The following is a 15,669-nucleotide window of genomic DNA, read 5'->3' as shown; positions in this document are numbered from 1 at the left end:
CTCACAACCCACAAGATTTTAAACTTTTCTGCAGCTCTGCATCTTAATAGGTAAAGAAACTGGAGCCATATTAGTGGTCTTTGGCGGCTCAGTAAAGGGTTGATGAGGTTGGTCACCTCACAACCCACAAGATTTTAAACTTTTCTGCAGCTCTATATCTTAAAATAAGTAAAGAAACTGGAGCCATATTAAGGGTCTTTGGCGGCTCAGAAAAAGGTTGATGAGGTTGGTCACCTGACAACCCTCACGATTTTAATCTTTTCTGCAGCTCTACATCTTAATAGGTAAAGAAACTGGAGCCATATTAGGGGTCTTTGGCGGATCAGAAAAAGGTTGATGAGGTTGGCCACCTGACAACCCACACGATAGAAGAAGAAGGTAAAGAAATCGTGGAAGCGTTCAGCTGCATCTTATCCCGGACATGTGGTTGCTGTAAAAACTTACTTCGATATAGTATGTGAAGTACGTTTTAGTAGACGGTTTGATCTGGAAGATCTCGTGGTAGAACTTGAATATATCGTCTGCCATCTCCCCTCGGTCGCGGCAGCGCGCTCCGCCCATCCACCAGTGACCCACCCAGCCGTGGGTGTCCTCTAAATCATACGGGGAAGCTCGAAGCATCGTGTAGCCTGCCAAAGACATTAAAGCCAGGTTTTCATTACACGGGTAACGGCCTCCGTGGTCCAGTGGGTGAGCGTCGGGCTCACGATCCGGAGGTCCTAAGTTCGAATCCCAGTGGCGACATAACCCAAAATTCACGACGCCCTGAGCAAGTTTGATAGCCCTGTTCCAAGAATGCGTAACTTACATTGTACTGTTACCTCTGCTCACCCCTTCGGGTATACAGGCGTGATGCTATGAATATGCATGTTTATGTACTATTTTAGTAGTATGTTATTGGGCATTCTAGACCATCGAAGTGAAGGGATTCGCAAAAATGTTATTGGGCATTCTAGACCATCGAAGTGAAGGGATTCGCGAAAATGTTATTGGGCATTCTAGACCATCTTCGTTCAGTCGGATCGCTCGAGCGCCAACGCGCTATCGCGCGCGCTCTCGCGGATCCCTTCACTTCGATGGTCTAGAATGCCCAATAACATTTTCGCGAATCCCTTCACTTCGATGGTCTAGAATGCCCAAGAACATTTTCGCGAATCCCTTCACTTCGATGGTCTAGAAATACCCAATAACATCGAGTGTGGTTCTTAATATTACGATCAATCGGTTAGCAACTACAACACTCACCAGTATAGCACGAGTCGATTTCATATCACATTTTTTTGAGTCTAGATTTTTGTCCTGGCTTTCTAGACCACTTTATCGTTAAAACACAAAACTTCACTTCGTTCGCTTGCGCTCACTCCGTTCCGTGTGGGGTTTTAACAATAAACTCGTCTAGAATGTTCAATTCACAAATTGAAAGTAGGTATATTCACACAACAATAAACTGTTTTAAAATAATTATCTAATCGACAACGCAAAACAGTATTTATTAATCCTTGTATTACCACCGTTTGTGGTTGTCACAATTTCGAATTAGAATGCTCATAACCTACGAGACGGCATATCACATAAATATTTAAGTTTAAATAACATTGCGTCAAGAAATACATTTCATTGCTGTAAAAGCTATAACACGCAATAGACAAATTGTCATCGCTTTATACTTATAATGAAATTTGTGAAACAGAAACATGCTTTGAAACTACCTGAAATCTGTCCTATATCGAGCTCTGACACTCGACGTCATGGAAAACTATTGCCGAATACAATAAGGTGCATTATTTGTGGGCCATCTAATTGCGGCAAAACTAATTTAATGATTGGACTTTTATTGCATAAAAATGGTCTTCGTTATAGAAATTTATATGTATATTCCAAGTCTCTTTGTCAACCAAAGTATGAATATTTAGAAAATGTGTTAAAAATGGTACCGGGTGTATCATTTTATAAATTTCATGAAAAAGATGAAGTTCTAAGCCCGCAGGAGGCTCGTTCGAATTCTATAATTATATTCGACGACGTCGCCTGTGAAAATCAAAACAACATGCGGGATTATTTTGCTATGGGGAGACATAGAAATATAGATAGCTTTTATTTAAATCAGACCTATACTAAGATTCCTAAACAACTTGTTAGAGATAATTCAAATTTGATAGTATTATTTAAACAGGACGATATCAATCTAAAACATGTATACGATGAACATGTAGGCACAGACATGTCGTGGGCACAATTTAGAGAAATGTGTTCAAAGGTATGGAGTAACAACTATAATTATGTAGTTATAAATAAAGATTGTGGAAAAAATGAAGGGGGGTACAGGAAGATGTTTGATACATTTATAGTTTTTGACTAAACTGAAAATTATGTTGTCTATCTCAAGTATGATTAGCGTTATTGATTTATGATTTTGTTTCATTTAACGGTTTTCTAGTAAAACAACGAAATTTGAAAAACACATTTTATTTATTAAGTTCATAAAACTGTTTAAAGTACAATAGATAAAAAAAATATATTTTGAAATAACCGTTACCATATTAACTATTTCTACTATATACATTAAATGTTTCCATAGCTTGTAGTACTCTGACATTAGTCAGAGACTTTATTTGCGATGGAATTTACTGTGTTGTGAATACACGAAAATGCGATTCCAACATATTTATGAAATAATCGCATGTTACATATAAATACAAGTACTGTAATTACACAATGTCTTTGAAATATTGTTAATTAATTTTTCAGTCTGTCCCAATATATCATCATAACTATCTTTTACCACATATCTTTCACTAAAACATCACTTTTTTCTTGATTTTCACTTGTATTTGAAGCACCTAAATCCAGTATACTGATTTTAATTAACTTGGTGGCTTTCTCCGCGTTCCGATTTTGCACAAATGAAGATGACTGCTTCCATTTTCCGCATTTAACTTTAGATTTAATTATCTTCCTCTTCTTCTTCTTATCACTTTTCAGCTTTTGACTCTTGTTATCATGAGGCGCCGTCGATTTTGTGGTAGTCGCTTGAACAGGATACCTTTCATCGAAGTCAGCAAGCGGATCTTGCGCGTAAGGGTAGAATAAATCATCTTCGTTAACGTTTGTTAAATTATTCGACATGTTCTGAAACAATAAAACGTATTACATTAATTTATGTATAAAATAAAATACAAACATTTGATTTTATTTATAAAATAAACCACAGTACTTACCAAAGTACTTAGCAGGCATCGCTTTTAGTGCTACACCTTCGAAATTATGATGATGATTTTTAACCGTCAACGGTGTCTACGTCTTTCTCCACGAGTAACTGAAAATACAATGACAGATTAGACTATACCCCTCAACACATATAAAATAAAGTAATAGGTAGTTTATGCACACAATAACACAATAAACGAATATTACCTGTTCATACTTATTTAAGCTACAAGTTTCAACTTGTTCACCCAGCTCCTTTGACATCAGGTAACACGAGTACAGCGCGGATGCCAGCACTCGATCTTCTTTATCATACGCGCCGTATATACTTCTCACTTATTTTGATCTGTCCGTGTTCGAATCAAGTTTTTTCCTGTAAGTCAAATTCATTAGCAGATTGCTTCATGTCTCTATACAATTTGCTGTCCTGTCATCCAATACCAGATTGGCTCAACGATCTCCAGAATTATGACATAAAGTGATAATATAATTTGAGACTCACAAAGTACCATACGAAAATATCAGAAATTCTATCCAGATTGGCGCGAGTCGTCATTGAATTCAAGAACAGCTTCGGTCCTATCATTTAATACCAGATTGGCTCAACGATCTCTAGAATTATGACATAAAGTGATAATATAATTAAGACTCACAAAGTGCCATACGAAAATATCAGAAATTCTATCCAGATTGGCGCGAGTCGTCATTGAATTCAAGAACAGCTTCGGTCCTGTCATTTAATACCAGATTGGCTCAACGATCTCTAGAATTATGACATAAAGTGATAATATAATTGAGACTCACAAAGTGCCATACGAAAATATCAGAAATTCTATCCAGATTGGCGCGAGTCGTCATTGAATTCAGGAACAGCTTCGGTTCTGTCATTCAATACCAGATTGGCTCAACGATCTCTAGAATTATGATATAAAGTGATAATATAATTTGAGACCCACAAAGTACCATACGAAAATATCAGAAATTCTATCCAGATTGGCGCGAGTCGTCATTGAATTCAAGAACAGCTTCGGTCCCGTCATTCAATACCAGATTGGCTCAACGATCTCTAGAATTATGATATAAAGTGACGATACAATGTATAACCCAAAAATTACCACAAGGATGTCAGAAATTCTATCCAGATTGGCGCGAGTCGTCATTGAATTCAAGAACAGCTTCGGTCCTGTCATTCAATACCAGATTGGCTCAACGATCTCTAGAATTATGATATAAAGTGACGATACAATGTATGACCCAAAAATTACCACAAGGATGTCAGAAATTCTATCCAGATTGGCGCGAGTCGTCATTAAATCCAAGAACAGCTTCGGTCCTGTCATTCAATGCCATATTGGCTCAACGATCTCTAGAATTAGACATAAAAATGACGATACAATGTGTGACCCAAAAATTACCACATGGGTGTTAGAAATTCTATCCAGATTGGCGCGAGTCGTCATTAAATTCAAGAACAGCTTCGATTCTGTCATTCAATGCCAGATTGGCTCAACGATCTCTAGAATTAGACATAAAAGTGATGATACAATATGTGACCCAAAAATTACCACATGGGTGTCAGAAATTCTGTCCAAATTGGCGTGAGTCGTAATTAGATTCAAGGACAGCAAATTGTAATAACATAATGAATTTGACTTACATGATATAATTCCCATAGCGGAAGCTTTTTCCTAATAGTGTGATCAATTAATTTAACTATTTATAAAAGAATCAAAATCACTCTCTAGCTCACTTGTCATGCCCGGTCAAGGCAAAAATCTATACTGAATTACATTACACATTGCACAGATTGTGCCTCGTATGCATTGAGGAATGTGGGCTATACTATACCATATATTATATCAATCAGGTATCCTCTGACTCGTGGGAAACTTTTTAATAAACAACTAGTTTCAGTTACTGACTTCGCTTGATAAATTATTTTTATTGCAGGGTACAGGTTTACCTACAATACATTATGAAGAAGGTGAACAAGTTTTCACTTTTGATTCATCATGCAGAATCAATGCTTTGCGTTTACTCAAATATTGTTATGTTTTTGTTCAACTGTAATGATGATGGTGATTATAACGTTCGACTTACTGTTCGATTCAAAGCAGGTTGAAATAAGGTTAATATTATTTAAAATATCAGTATTGAAACGTTGCACTCCTTGTTCAGTACAACTTAGGTACCTACCTAATGTACAACTAGATCGTGATTACATAATCATCACAACCAATATGCAGGTATATTCATGATATTCCTCTTCGTAAGATTATCGTTTATATTCAATGTACATAATGTAGTCAGAAAAAAAAAATGTATGTAGAGAATCGAACTTGTAACATATACCTACATTGAACATCAAACTCTTAACCACTGAGCCATCGTCGTACTGCGTCATCGGAAATAGGTGTAAGTTTACGTCTGTGTAATAAATACCTAATTAATATGAATATGCGGTGTATCATTTTACAAAGTGTTGCGACTAACTCGTTTGTTCGTGAGAATAGCAACTAAGCATTTTAGCGATGACTACGCGTCCAAAATGCTAAAATTTGAAATATGCAATGCATAATCCGTTATTGTCTTGCATTTAAGGTTTTATTTTGCATAATTCAGTTTTGCACGGATTTGTATTGTTTTTCTATAAAATAGGAAAAATCATTAAACTTTACTCATTCCTTTGATCGATTCCCAATTGTCCACAATTGTGGTATCCTCATCCGTGTTATTTTCATCTTCAGTGCTTTTCTTCAAGAAAGTTTGTTAAAATGTTAGTAAGTATTTACATTTACTTTTAGTTCATGTATTGTGTTGGAGTTTTTTACATAATAAATTTACACAACATTTTAAATACCATATACCTAACCGATTTCTTAATTTTCAGGTCTAACTACGAATATTCATCCGATTCGGACTCCCAACTGCCGCTGGCGCCTACGCCTGCGCCGAAAGTGTTGAAAAAGAAGCCTGCGAGCAAGAGGAAGCCGGCGGAGTCGACCCCAACGCCTACTAGGTAAGATTAACATGATTATCTTTAATCTTGTGTGCTTTTGAGAGAAGTTAATAGTGAGACAGTCGTGCCCATCAGTGGAACATTAAATAGGTACTTTAATATCTATCACTTTACTTTTATTTTATTCGAGATAATTTTACGCTATTTGCAAATACAACTTACATATCCCCTATCTCTACCCTTTTGAGATACATGCAGAATTATATGTTATGTTATGTATCTTGATTAATAGTAACAAAAGTAATATAAAATAATGTAATGGGTATAATGAGCGTTCTAATTGGAAATCGTAGCGCACGGCGGTAACACTTGCATCGTTTCAATATAAACATTATTGTTACAGTTCTAAAAAGAAGTCGCGGTCGAGTGCCAACGACGAGGCAGGCGCGACCGCAACGTATTCATCGAGGTATGTAACAAAACCTAATTTTCTACATATTTTGTCTACATTATTAATTTTATAAATAGGAAAGATTTGATTGTCAAATTGTGTATTTGGATCGAATAGACTCCGAAACTTACTGGATCGATTTGAAAAATTCTTTCACCATTAGAATCTTACATTATTTCTGATGAACATAGGCTACTCGTATACCTATGTATTTTGTCCACCCGAGCACCCGTGCGACGCCGGGGCGGACAGCTGGTTCAATAATTGTGTAGATATCTTTATTACACTCCATAATTCATTATACACATTACGAACAATATTATTATGATGAACATAGTTCAAAATAAGGTGACGAAGACGTTTGTGCAGCTATTCCTTTGTTCCTTTAAACCTATATAAATTATTACTTATTCGTATTTTTCGGTTTCCAGTACTGGCCCTGGAGGACTCTTCGGGTTTGAGACGGGAGCAACTTCGGGGACGTCGAAGTCTGCAGTGCTGCAGACTTATTTGACCAGCCGCGTCCCCAACGGTCGAGTGCGCCGGGAGCTCGTCAACCAGTCTGGCGAGTACTATATAGAGTTCCGGGTGTATAACACCGAGAAAGCTGTTGCCTCTAAACCAGATCAGCGGTGGAAAGAGGCTGAAGTTACTCTTAAAGTAAAGTTAGATCGGGGGACTCCGCAGTGGGAGAAAATACAATCGTTTATGCAGCGGATTCATAATTTATTTGAAGATTGTGAGCCCGTCTTCATAAGCGAATAGTAATAAGTACCTACTACTCAGGTACTTATTACAACCTTTTCTCTCACTGCTGCTGTTCATTGATATAACTTCACTTTAAGATACTTTCCACTGCATTTTCAACCAAATACCTATGAAATTATAATTGTAAATCATACATTCATTGTGTATATTGCAATTTTATGTCGTTAGCGTATGAAAGGCGAGGCATTTTCTTTGTATATTTAAAGTATACTTATCAAAAATGGTGTTTTGTACAGTTTGTAAAGTCTCTGTAGATCGTGTTCATTGGGTGGGGCATTTACGAAGCACTAACCATAAAAATAATAATATTTCTCCTTTTAGCGACGGGATTGAATTAATTGAGTCCGCATTTCGTAACCGAATAGCTTCATACAGAATATTATCACCAGATTTGGATGGTCATAATTCTTTAGATCGGTTTCTTGATGATATAAAAAATAAAATCAAAACATTAATTGATTTGTCTCTCAAGGAAAATGACTGTATAAAACTCAATTTTGAACATTTTGCTGTTTTTCTTTTAGTAAAAAATGATTCTCAGGAAATAAAGTCTTTTGGAACTAAAAATTATACTCTCTATCAAAATTATGACTTTGATAGTTTAATGAACAAAGTGAAAATTAGTTTGATGAGAAAAAAATGTGAATTTCAAGAACGTGATAGTGGTTGGACCTTCTTACATAATTCCCATTTAGAATTGAATATTAATAAATATCAACCATTAAGAGGGTCAGGTCACATTGATTTGCCTGCACCAATCAAAGCCAGAAAAGCGTGTGTAAACATAAAAAACGAAGACAGTTTTTGCTTTTTGTGGTCAGTTACAGCTGCTTTATACCCAGTTAAATCTCATCCTGATAGAGTATCGTCATATCCTAATTTCAAAGACGTTTTAAATGTAGAGGATATATCGTTTCCAGTTACTTTTTCAGACATAGCTAAATTTGAAATTAACAACCCTCAAATATGTATTTTTGTTTACGGTTTAAAAGATAATAATACAGTTATCGGCCCTCTTTACAAATCTGAACCATTAAATAAAAAAGTAATTCATCTACTGTACCTACAGGAAGGTAATATGTCACATTACTGTTTAATCAAGGATTTACCGCGACTAGTTAGAAGTCAAATTTCTAAACATCATGGTAAATTGTATTTTTGCGAACATTGTTTGTTATTTTTCAACTCGACCGATCAGTTAAGTTCTCATAGTTGTGGAGGTGTAGCTACTAAATTACCCCCAAAAGGGTCATTTATAGAGTTCAAAAATTATAACAGAAAACAAAATGTTCCTTTTGTTGTTTATGCAGATTTTGAGTCAATGCTCGTACCCTACGAGACTTGTGAAAATGATCCTATCAAGTCAAGCACAGTGACTCATCAGCAGCACGTGCCCGTAGCTTTTGCTTATCATCTTGTTTGTACTGTAGATGAACGATATAATCACATTACATCGTACCGAGGACAAGATTGTGTTGACAAATTTGTTGATTCAATTTGCAACGATGCAAAAAGGATAAGCGCAGTATTAAGTAATAGTGTACCTATGGTTTTTACAGAAAGTGATGCGTTAAACTTTGAAAATGCCGAAACTTGTCACATATGCGAGCGTTTATTGGTTATGGATAAAGTTAGAGACCATTGTCACATAACTGGTAAATACCGCGGTGCGGCTCACAGTCAATGTAATTTGAACTTTCAAGTGCCCAAATTCTTACCTGTTTTCTTTCATAATCTTTCAGGTTATGACTGTCATCTTTTTATTAAGGAGCTTGCTAAAGTTCCTGGACCCATCAAGGTCATACCTAAAACCAAAGAAAATTATATTTCTTTCACGAAATTTGTGTCTATATCCGATACCGATAGCTTTCAGATACGATTTGTAGATTCCTTTAAGTTTTTGGGAACTAGCTTAGAAAAACTAACCCCGACTTTAAAAAACGATGAATTTAGATACTTAAAATCTTACTATCCCGATGAAAAACACTTTAATTTGCTTACTCGAAAGGGCGTATACCCTTACGATTATATGTGTAACTGGGAACGATATAAAGAAAAGTGTTTGCCTCCCAAAGACTGTTTTTACAATTCTCTTACCAATGAACCGATCTCAGATGAGGATTATGAGCACGCTCAATCAGTGTGGTTAAAATTTTCATTAACCAATATGGGTGAATATACTGATTTGTACTTGATAACAGATGTACTTTTGTTGACAGATATCTATGAAAATTTTCGACTTACATGTAAACAATATTACCAACTCGATCCTGCATTCTATCTTACGGCTCCGAGTCTATCATTTGATGCAATGCTCCTTAAAACAGGCGTTCGTTTAGAACTTGTAACTGATTTAGAAATTTACCGTATGATACAGCAAGGTATACGCGGTGGCGTTTGCATGTGTTCTAAACGACATGTTAAAGCAAATCATAAATATCTGGAAACATTTGATCCATCTCACCCAAGTTCATATATTGTTTACTTTGACTGTAACAATTTATATGGATACAGTATGTGCCAAACATTACCACATTCAAACTTCAGATTTGTGAACGATTCTGAATTAAAAACTTTAGAGTCGAATATTTTAAATATTATGGATGACTCTGAAAATGGTTTTATTCTTGAGGTGGACTTATCGTACCCTTCACATTTACATGATGAACATAATGATTTTCCATTTTGTCCTGAAAAAATTATTTCACCCAGAGGAAAATCGAAAAAATTAATACCTAATTTGTATGATAAATACAATTATATTATTCATTACGTACATCTAAAAAAATGCTTAGAACATGGCTTGGTGTTGAAAAAGATTCATAGAGCTATAACATTTAATCAAAGTAACTTTTTAAAAAAATACATAGATCTCAACACCCAACTTCGCCAGAAAGCACAGTCTACTTTTGAACAAGATTTTTTTAAATTATTAAACAACAGCATATTTGGAAAAACTTTGGAGAACACAGAACAACGAGTAGATGTACGATTGGTTAATAAGTGGTCAGACAAAAATAATCTAACTAAAAAATGTACTGGCGCAGAGACCTTAATAGCAAGTCCCAATTTCCATAGTGCTTCAATTTTCTCTGAGAATTTGGTAGCTATACAGATGAAACATTCACAGATTGTGCTTGACAAACCAATTTATATTGGTTTTGCTGTACTTGAACTCTCAAAAAGTCATATGTACGATTTCCATTACTCAAAAATAAAACCATTTTATGGAAACCGCATTAAGTTGTGCTATACCGATACTGATAGCTTCGTATATAATGTGCATACAGATGACATTTACCAAGATTTGAAGACTAACTTCTTAAAATATTTTGACACAAGCAATTACAACCCAAAAAATGAATTTGGTTTACCTATTGTTAATAAAAAGATTCCTGGTTTATTCAAGGACGAAATGGGTGGACAAATAATTAGAGAGTTTGTAGGATTAAGGTCAAAGCTTTACTGTATTAAAACCTTAAACAAAACAATAAAAAAGGCGAAGGGTACCAAAAAAAATGTAATTAATGGTTTGAGCGTATCAGACTATAAACATGTGTTATACAATGGTGATGTTGTTTACAAAAAAAATATTCTATTTAAATCAATTAAACATGAAATTTTCACTCAAAAAGTGAATAAAATAGCTCTTTCTAGCAACGATGATAAGCGATTGTTAGAATCTGACAAAGTGACTACCCTTGCTTGGGGTCATAAATCAATTTTTGGCTGTACTGCTTAAGGTGATTCTTTCAAGGTCAATTGTTCTTCGCAGTGGGAGGAATTGCAGTCGTTTATGTAGCAAATTCATAATCTATTCGAAGATTGCAAGCTCGTTTTTAAGAGAGAAAAGTAAAAATACCTATGTAACAATTACCCCTGAAAGAATCATCCTTAAAACTCTTTGTTTGTAAATACTTAGGTTAGTGTACTTTATGTTGTAAGTAGGTACCTATAAACATAAAAATATAATACAAGATGATGACGATTGTTATATAAAAAGTTAGCAGCAGTGGAGAAAATAAATAAGAATATGATATACATAATAGTTTCATTTATTCATACCTACCAAACCACCAGACAGGTAACTTAGGCCTTCGTCACACTTGATGGAAATTAAGTCGTGGATCTTCCGCAACGGAACGCCGATACAAATATTTGTACTTATAAAAATTACAAATAGCAGGCACACACAGGCAGGTTATTTACCGCAACGGAAGTTCGGCGTCGGAATTTCCGCCAAGTGTGGCGAAGGTCTTACTGTTTCAACGAGTACCGACATGTTGGATACCTAAGTATACTATATTGTCTTGCACAATCATTGAAATTAATCACCCTAGATTCAAAATTTATAGGATAAAAAGTAGCCTATGCGTTAATGCGGTAGCTATGTGATATATCTAGCTACCAAATTTCATCCGTTCAGCTCTTTAGGGGTTTCGCATTTATAACATTAGTGTGATGAAATAAGTACTTAGATAAATACTTCCTTTAATTATAATCGCTAGTCTCCATTTTTCATGTTTAAACTTGTTAACGTGAAATACAACGCAACAATGAAAACCTAAGCGATTTTGAGTGTGCACGTGCGGTAACATCAGAAGGCGCATATGTGCGGGGCAACGCGGTTGTTAAAACCCCACACGGAACGGAGTGAACGCAAGCGAACGAAGTGAAGTTTTGTGTTTTAACGATAAAGTGGTCTAGAAAGCCAGGACAAAAATCTAGACTCAAAAAAATGTGATATGAAATCGACTCGTGCTATACTGGTGAGTGTTGTAGTTGCTAACCGATTGATCGTAATATTAAGAACCACACTCGATGTTATTGGGTATTTCTAGACCATCGAAGTGAAGGGATTTGCGAAAATGTTCTTGGGCATTCTATACGTAGACCATCGAAGTGAAGGGATCCGCGAGAGCGCGCGCGATAGCGCGTTGGCGCTCGAGCGTTTCTCGAGTGTTTTAACGATAAAGTGGTCTAGAAAGCCAGGACAAAAATCTAGACTCAAAAAAATGTGATATGAAATCGACTCGTGCTATACTGGTGAGTGTTGTAGTTGCTAACCGATTGATCGTAATATTAAGAACCACACTCGATGTTATTGGGTATTTCTAGACCATCGAAGTGAAGGGATTTGCGAAAATGTTCTTGGGCATTCTATACGTAGACCATCGAAGTGAAGGGATCCGCGAGAGCGCGCGCGATAGCGCGTTGGCGCTCGAGCGTTTCTCGAGTGTTTTAACGATAAAGTGGTCTAGAAAGCCAGGACAAAAATCTAGACTCAAAAAAATGTGATATGAAATCGACTCGTGCTATACTGGTGAGTGTTGTAGTTGCTAACCGATTGATCGTAATATTAAGAACCACACTCGATGTTATTGGGTATTTCTAGACCATCGAAGTGAAGGGATTTGCGAAAATGTTCTTGGGCATTCTAGACCATCGAAGTGAAGGGATCCGCGAGAGCGCGCGCGAGCGCGTTGGCGCTCGAGCGTTTCTCGAGTGTTTTAACGATAAAGTGGTCTAGAAAGCTAGGACAAAAATCTAGACTCAAAAAAATGTGATATGAAATCGACTCGTGCTATACTGGTGAGTGTTGTAGTTGCTAACCGATTGATCGTAATATTAAGAACCACACTCGATGTTATTGGGTATTTCTAGACCATCGAAGTGAAGGGATTTGCGAAAATGTTCTTGGGCATTCTAGACCATCGAAGTGAAGGGATCCGCGAGAGCGCGCGCGATAGCGCGTTGGCGCTCGAGCGATCCGACTGAACGAAGATGGTCTAGAATGCCCAAGAACATTTTCGCGAATCCCTTCACTTCGATGGTCTAGAATGCCCAATAACATACTACTTATTTTTGACTTTTTTTTTACATTTACCAAAAGGATCATCCTTGTCGAAAGCCCCGACGGGTCTCCCAGCGATGGCGGCTGTGATCCAGGGGACGTAGGGGTGCAGCAGGATGTGGCGCGGGGGGGTCGGGGGTCGGCGCGGGCGCAGCGGGTCTGGACAGGGGGCTCCTCCTGTGACAATTTTAGATTTTTTATAATTAGTCTTTTTTAACCTCTATTTCGACATGACTTCTTGTAGATTTAGAGCAAATGCCATTCACCACTTGGCCGGACAAATGGGGGCTCTCATCCGGTATTTCTTAGTACAGAACAAACACCAATAAACTGTTAAAAAATATATGTAATATAATATATTGTTAATATTTAATTAGTTGACAGATGTATAAAATAAATTTAAAATTTAGTGAATATGCAATTCCATCAAGAAGTAACAATACCTCTACAGAGTGTACAATCATCATCATCAGCCTATTAACGTCCCCACTGCTGGGGCACCTATGGATGGATAGGGAGATCGGGCCTTAAACCATCACGCGGGCCCAGTGCGGATTGATGGTTATTAACGACTGCTAATGCAGCCGGGACCAACGGCTTAACGTGCCCAAGCACGGAGGAGCGCAAGATGATTTTTTTTTGTGGTCACCCATCCTATGACCGGCCTTTGCGAAAGTTGCTTAACTTCGACAATCGCAGACCGAGCGCGTTTACCGCTGCGCCACCGAGCTCCTCAGAGGGTGTACAATATTTAGTACCAATAGATAAGGCGACGATAGACCAATGTCCCGTGTGTTCATGTACCAAGCTTGGCGACCCGGAGTGGAACCCGCAGCCAGTGGTACAAGCCATGCGGTCCTTCACGAATTTGGTGGTATCTTCCTTCTCCTAGAAGCAGAAAATCAGTGCTTAAGTCCACACCCCGGACGCTTCATACAAACAACCTCGTTTTACACAGACACCACACATTGACGTTATCGTACACGCGCATGTGTGTGTGACGTCTGATGTCATACGATTGAAGACTAAAGTATGTTCGAGGGGGGGGGGGGGGGGGGGGGGGGTGAGGTAAACCTAGCTCAGACGCTAGTGGGGAGCGGAGAGTTGCCGTTCTACGCGTAGTATTATTCCTTATTCTATGCTAGGTGTTAAAATGTTAAAGTAGGGTATTCGACTGGGTCAAAAAAAGAAAAAAAAAAAGACGCAAGGTGTTCCTTAATTCAGTCGGGTTTTACGTTAATGAGGGTAGAAAGCTAGAATATAGGAATATTATTCAACTTGGCTAGGCCATCTGCTAACTTACCCCGTCATATAGATAACAGAGCTCTCTTGGCAACAAACTCAGCTTCCTGATCTCTTTTTCCTCGTCAATAAAATCTCTTGGCACATCTGCAATGTTCGTATCATTTGGAGTTATTCTACTTTAGCAAAATGTTATCTTTTACTACAGCCTGGACACTTGACCTGGGCACACTGAAAATTATATATCAACCCCTCACGTACAATGTTATGAGGTACATAGACACACTATGGCAAGAAAAAAAGTGCCCCACACATGGGTCATACACGTATGAGTTTCAAATTTCTTGCCTCAAATGTGGTTCATACACACCTTGACTAAAGTAAGACCCAGAAATTGGTGCGGGACGGAGAAATGTGTGAAAATAATTTAATGAAAGCACAAAAAAGTCATGAAGTTTGCGACGGAAAATTCCACTAGATATTATCTCAGTATTACTAACACCCTGTATAAACTGATTTGGTTAGAAGAAGTGAGAAAGTAAGGAAAAACTGGAAGTGAAGTACAATGTTTTAAGCAGTGCCTTTGCACTGCCGAGTGCAGTGTTAAGCGCAGTGTTAGTGCAGTGTCGTGTTTCGTGTTGTGTTCGAGTGTCGCGAAATAAAGTGAAGTGACGGTGACGGTGTTATATCGCGAAGCCCTGTGTAGTGAATAAATTCGTTTCTCCTTGGACATTTATGAAATGTTTTGATTATAAGTAGAATATATTTACCGGTGATATAGTCAATGTGAGTGAGCATCTCTGTAGTTTGTCTTCCTCTCTTCATGATGAAATTAGCAAATGGAAGGCACACTGGAACCACGTACACTGAAATAAGATGACTAATTGAGCCATGATATGCTTTGGAGGTTCAAAAGTAACCCTGAGCTGAAGCCGTTTCGGCATTAAGTACAATAATTATTGAGTGATTTAATTACTTAAGTATGTTATGTTAATTAACACTTTCAAGGACAGAACGTCTAATAACGTTCCGATCCCAAGGTGTCATATTACCCATTATGAACCATCAATGACCCATGATCTCTGTCCGTGAAAGGGTTAATGTTAAATATGCTGAATAAATATTTGTTTTTTCTTTCTTTATAACTTGTAGCTTGAGAACGCATAGAATTGTAAGTTTGATAAACGC

General features: G+C 37.2%; 2 protein-coding genes and 1 long non-coding RNA gene across 5 annotated transcripts; 1 reads left to right on the top strand and 2 right to left on the bottom strand.

Moving 5' to 3' along the window:
* Positions 1–365: 365 nt before the first annotated feature.
* LOC126377601 (uncharacterized) lies at positions 366–15,562 on the bottom strand. Its single transcript, XM_050025421.1, has 5 exons — positions 15,252–15,562; positions 14,543–14,628; positions 13,998–14,127; positions 13,273–13,416; positions 366–629 (listed from the first exon to the last, which is right to left on the bottom strand). The coding sequence occupies exons 1-5, from the start codon at positions 15,304–15,306 to the stop codon at positions 400–402; spliced, it is 645 nt and encodes a 214-aa protein (XP_049881378.1). The 5' UTR covers positions 15,307–15,562; the 3' UTR covers positions 366–399.
* Positions 2,817–4,955, bottom strand: LOC126377644 (uncharacterized). 2 transcript variants are annotated; one of them, XR_007567946.1, is made up of 4 exons: positions 4,865–4,955; positions 3,415–3,580; positions 3,219–3,316; positions 2,820–3,129 (listed from the first exon to the last, which is right to left on the bottom strand). It is a non-coding gene; the product is annotated as an uncharacterized LOC126377644 (long non-coding RNA). The 2 variants fall into 2 exon arrangements; XR_007567945.1 differs by having other exon boundaries at positions 2,817–3,129; positions 3,219–3,580.
* On the top strand, positions 5,592–8,062 carry LOC126377603 (uncharacterized). Of its 2 annotated transcripts, XM_050025425.1 has the most exons (4): positions 5,592–5,983; positions 6,098–6,226; positions 6,570–6,635; positions 7,049–8,062. In XM_050025425.1, coding segments are annotated over exons 1-4 (531 nt in total). In that variant the 5' UTR covers positions 5,592–5,981; the 3' UTR covers positions 7,383–8,062. The 2 variants fall into 2 exon arrangements, with proteins under 2 accessions (XP_049881382.1, XP_049881381.1); XM_050025424.1 differs by having other exon boundaries at positions 5,592–6,226; positions 7,049–8,057.
* Positions 15,563–15,669: the final 107 nt, after the last annotated feature.

Source organism: Pectinophora gossypiella, chromosome 23, assembly GCF_024362695.1.
Source record: "Pectinophora gossypiella chromosome 23, ilPecGoss1.1, whole genome shotgun sequence".
In the NCBI taxonomy this organism is placed as follows: domain Eukaryota; kingdom Metazoa; phylum Arthropoda; class Insecta; order Lepidoptera; family Gelechiidae; genus Pectinophora; species Pectinophora gossypiella.
The sequence above is the reverse complement of the archived record's forward strand: the minus strand, read 5'-3'. Positions and strand labels throughout refer to the sequence as shown.

Excerpts from the sequence above, each read along its gene's own strand:
- LOC126377603 (XM_050025424.1), top strand. The coding sequence starts at position 6,015 with ATGTATTGTGTTGGAGTTTTTTACATAATAAATTTACACAACATTTTA. Across the intron at positions 6,227-6,569 it reads TCGACCCCAACGCCTACTAG|TTCTAAAAAGAAGTCGCGGT; the intron begins GTAAGATTAACA and ends TTATTGTTACAG. Across the intron at positions 6,636-7,048 it reads ACCGCAACGTATTCATCGAG|TACTGGCCCTGGAGGACTCT; the intron begins GTATGTAACAAA and ends TTCGGTTTCCAG.
- LOC126377601 (XM_050025421.1), bottom strand. The coding sequence starts at position 15,306 with ATGAAGAGAGGAAGACAAACTACAGAGATGCTCACTCACATTGACTAT. Across the intron at positions 14,128-14,542 it reads TCTGTTATCTATATGACGGG|GAGAAGGAAGATACCACCAA; the intron begins GTAAGTTAGCAG and ends TTCTGCTTCTAG. Across the intron at positions 13,417-13,997 it reads TATCGTCGCCTTATCTATTG|GAGGAGCCCCCTGTCCAGAC; the intron begins GTACTAAATATT and ends AAATTGTCACAG.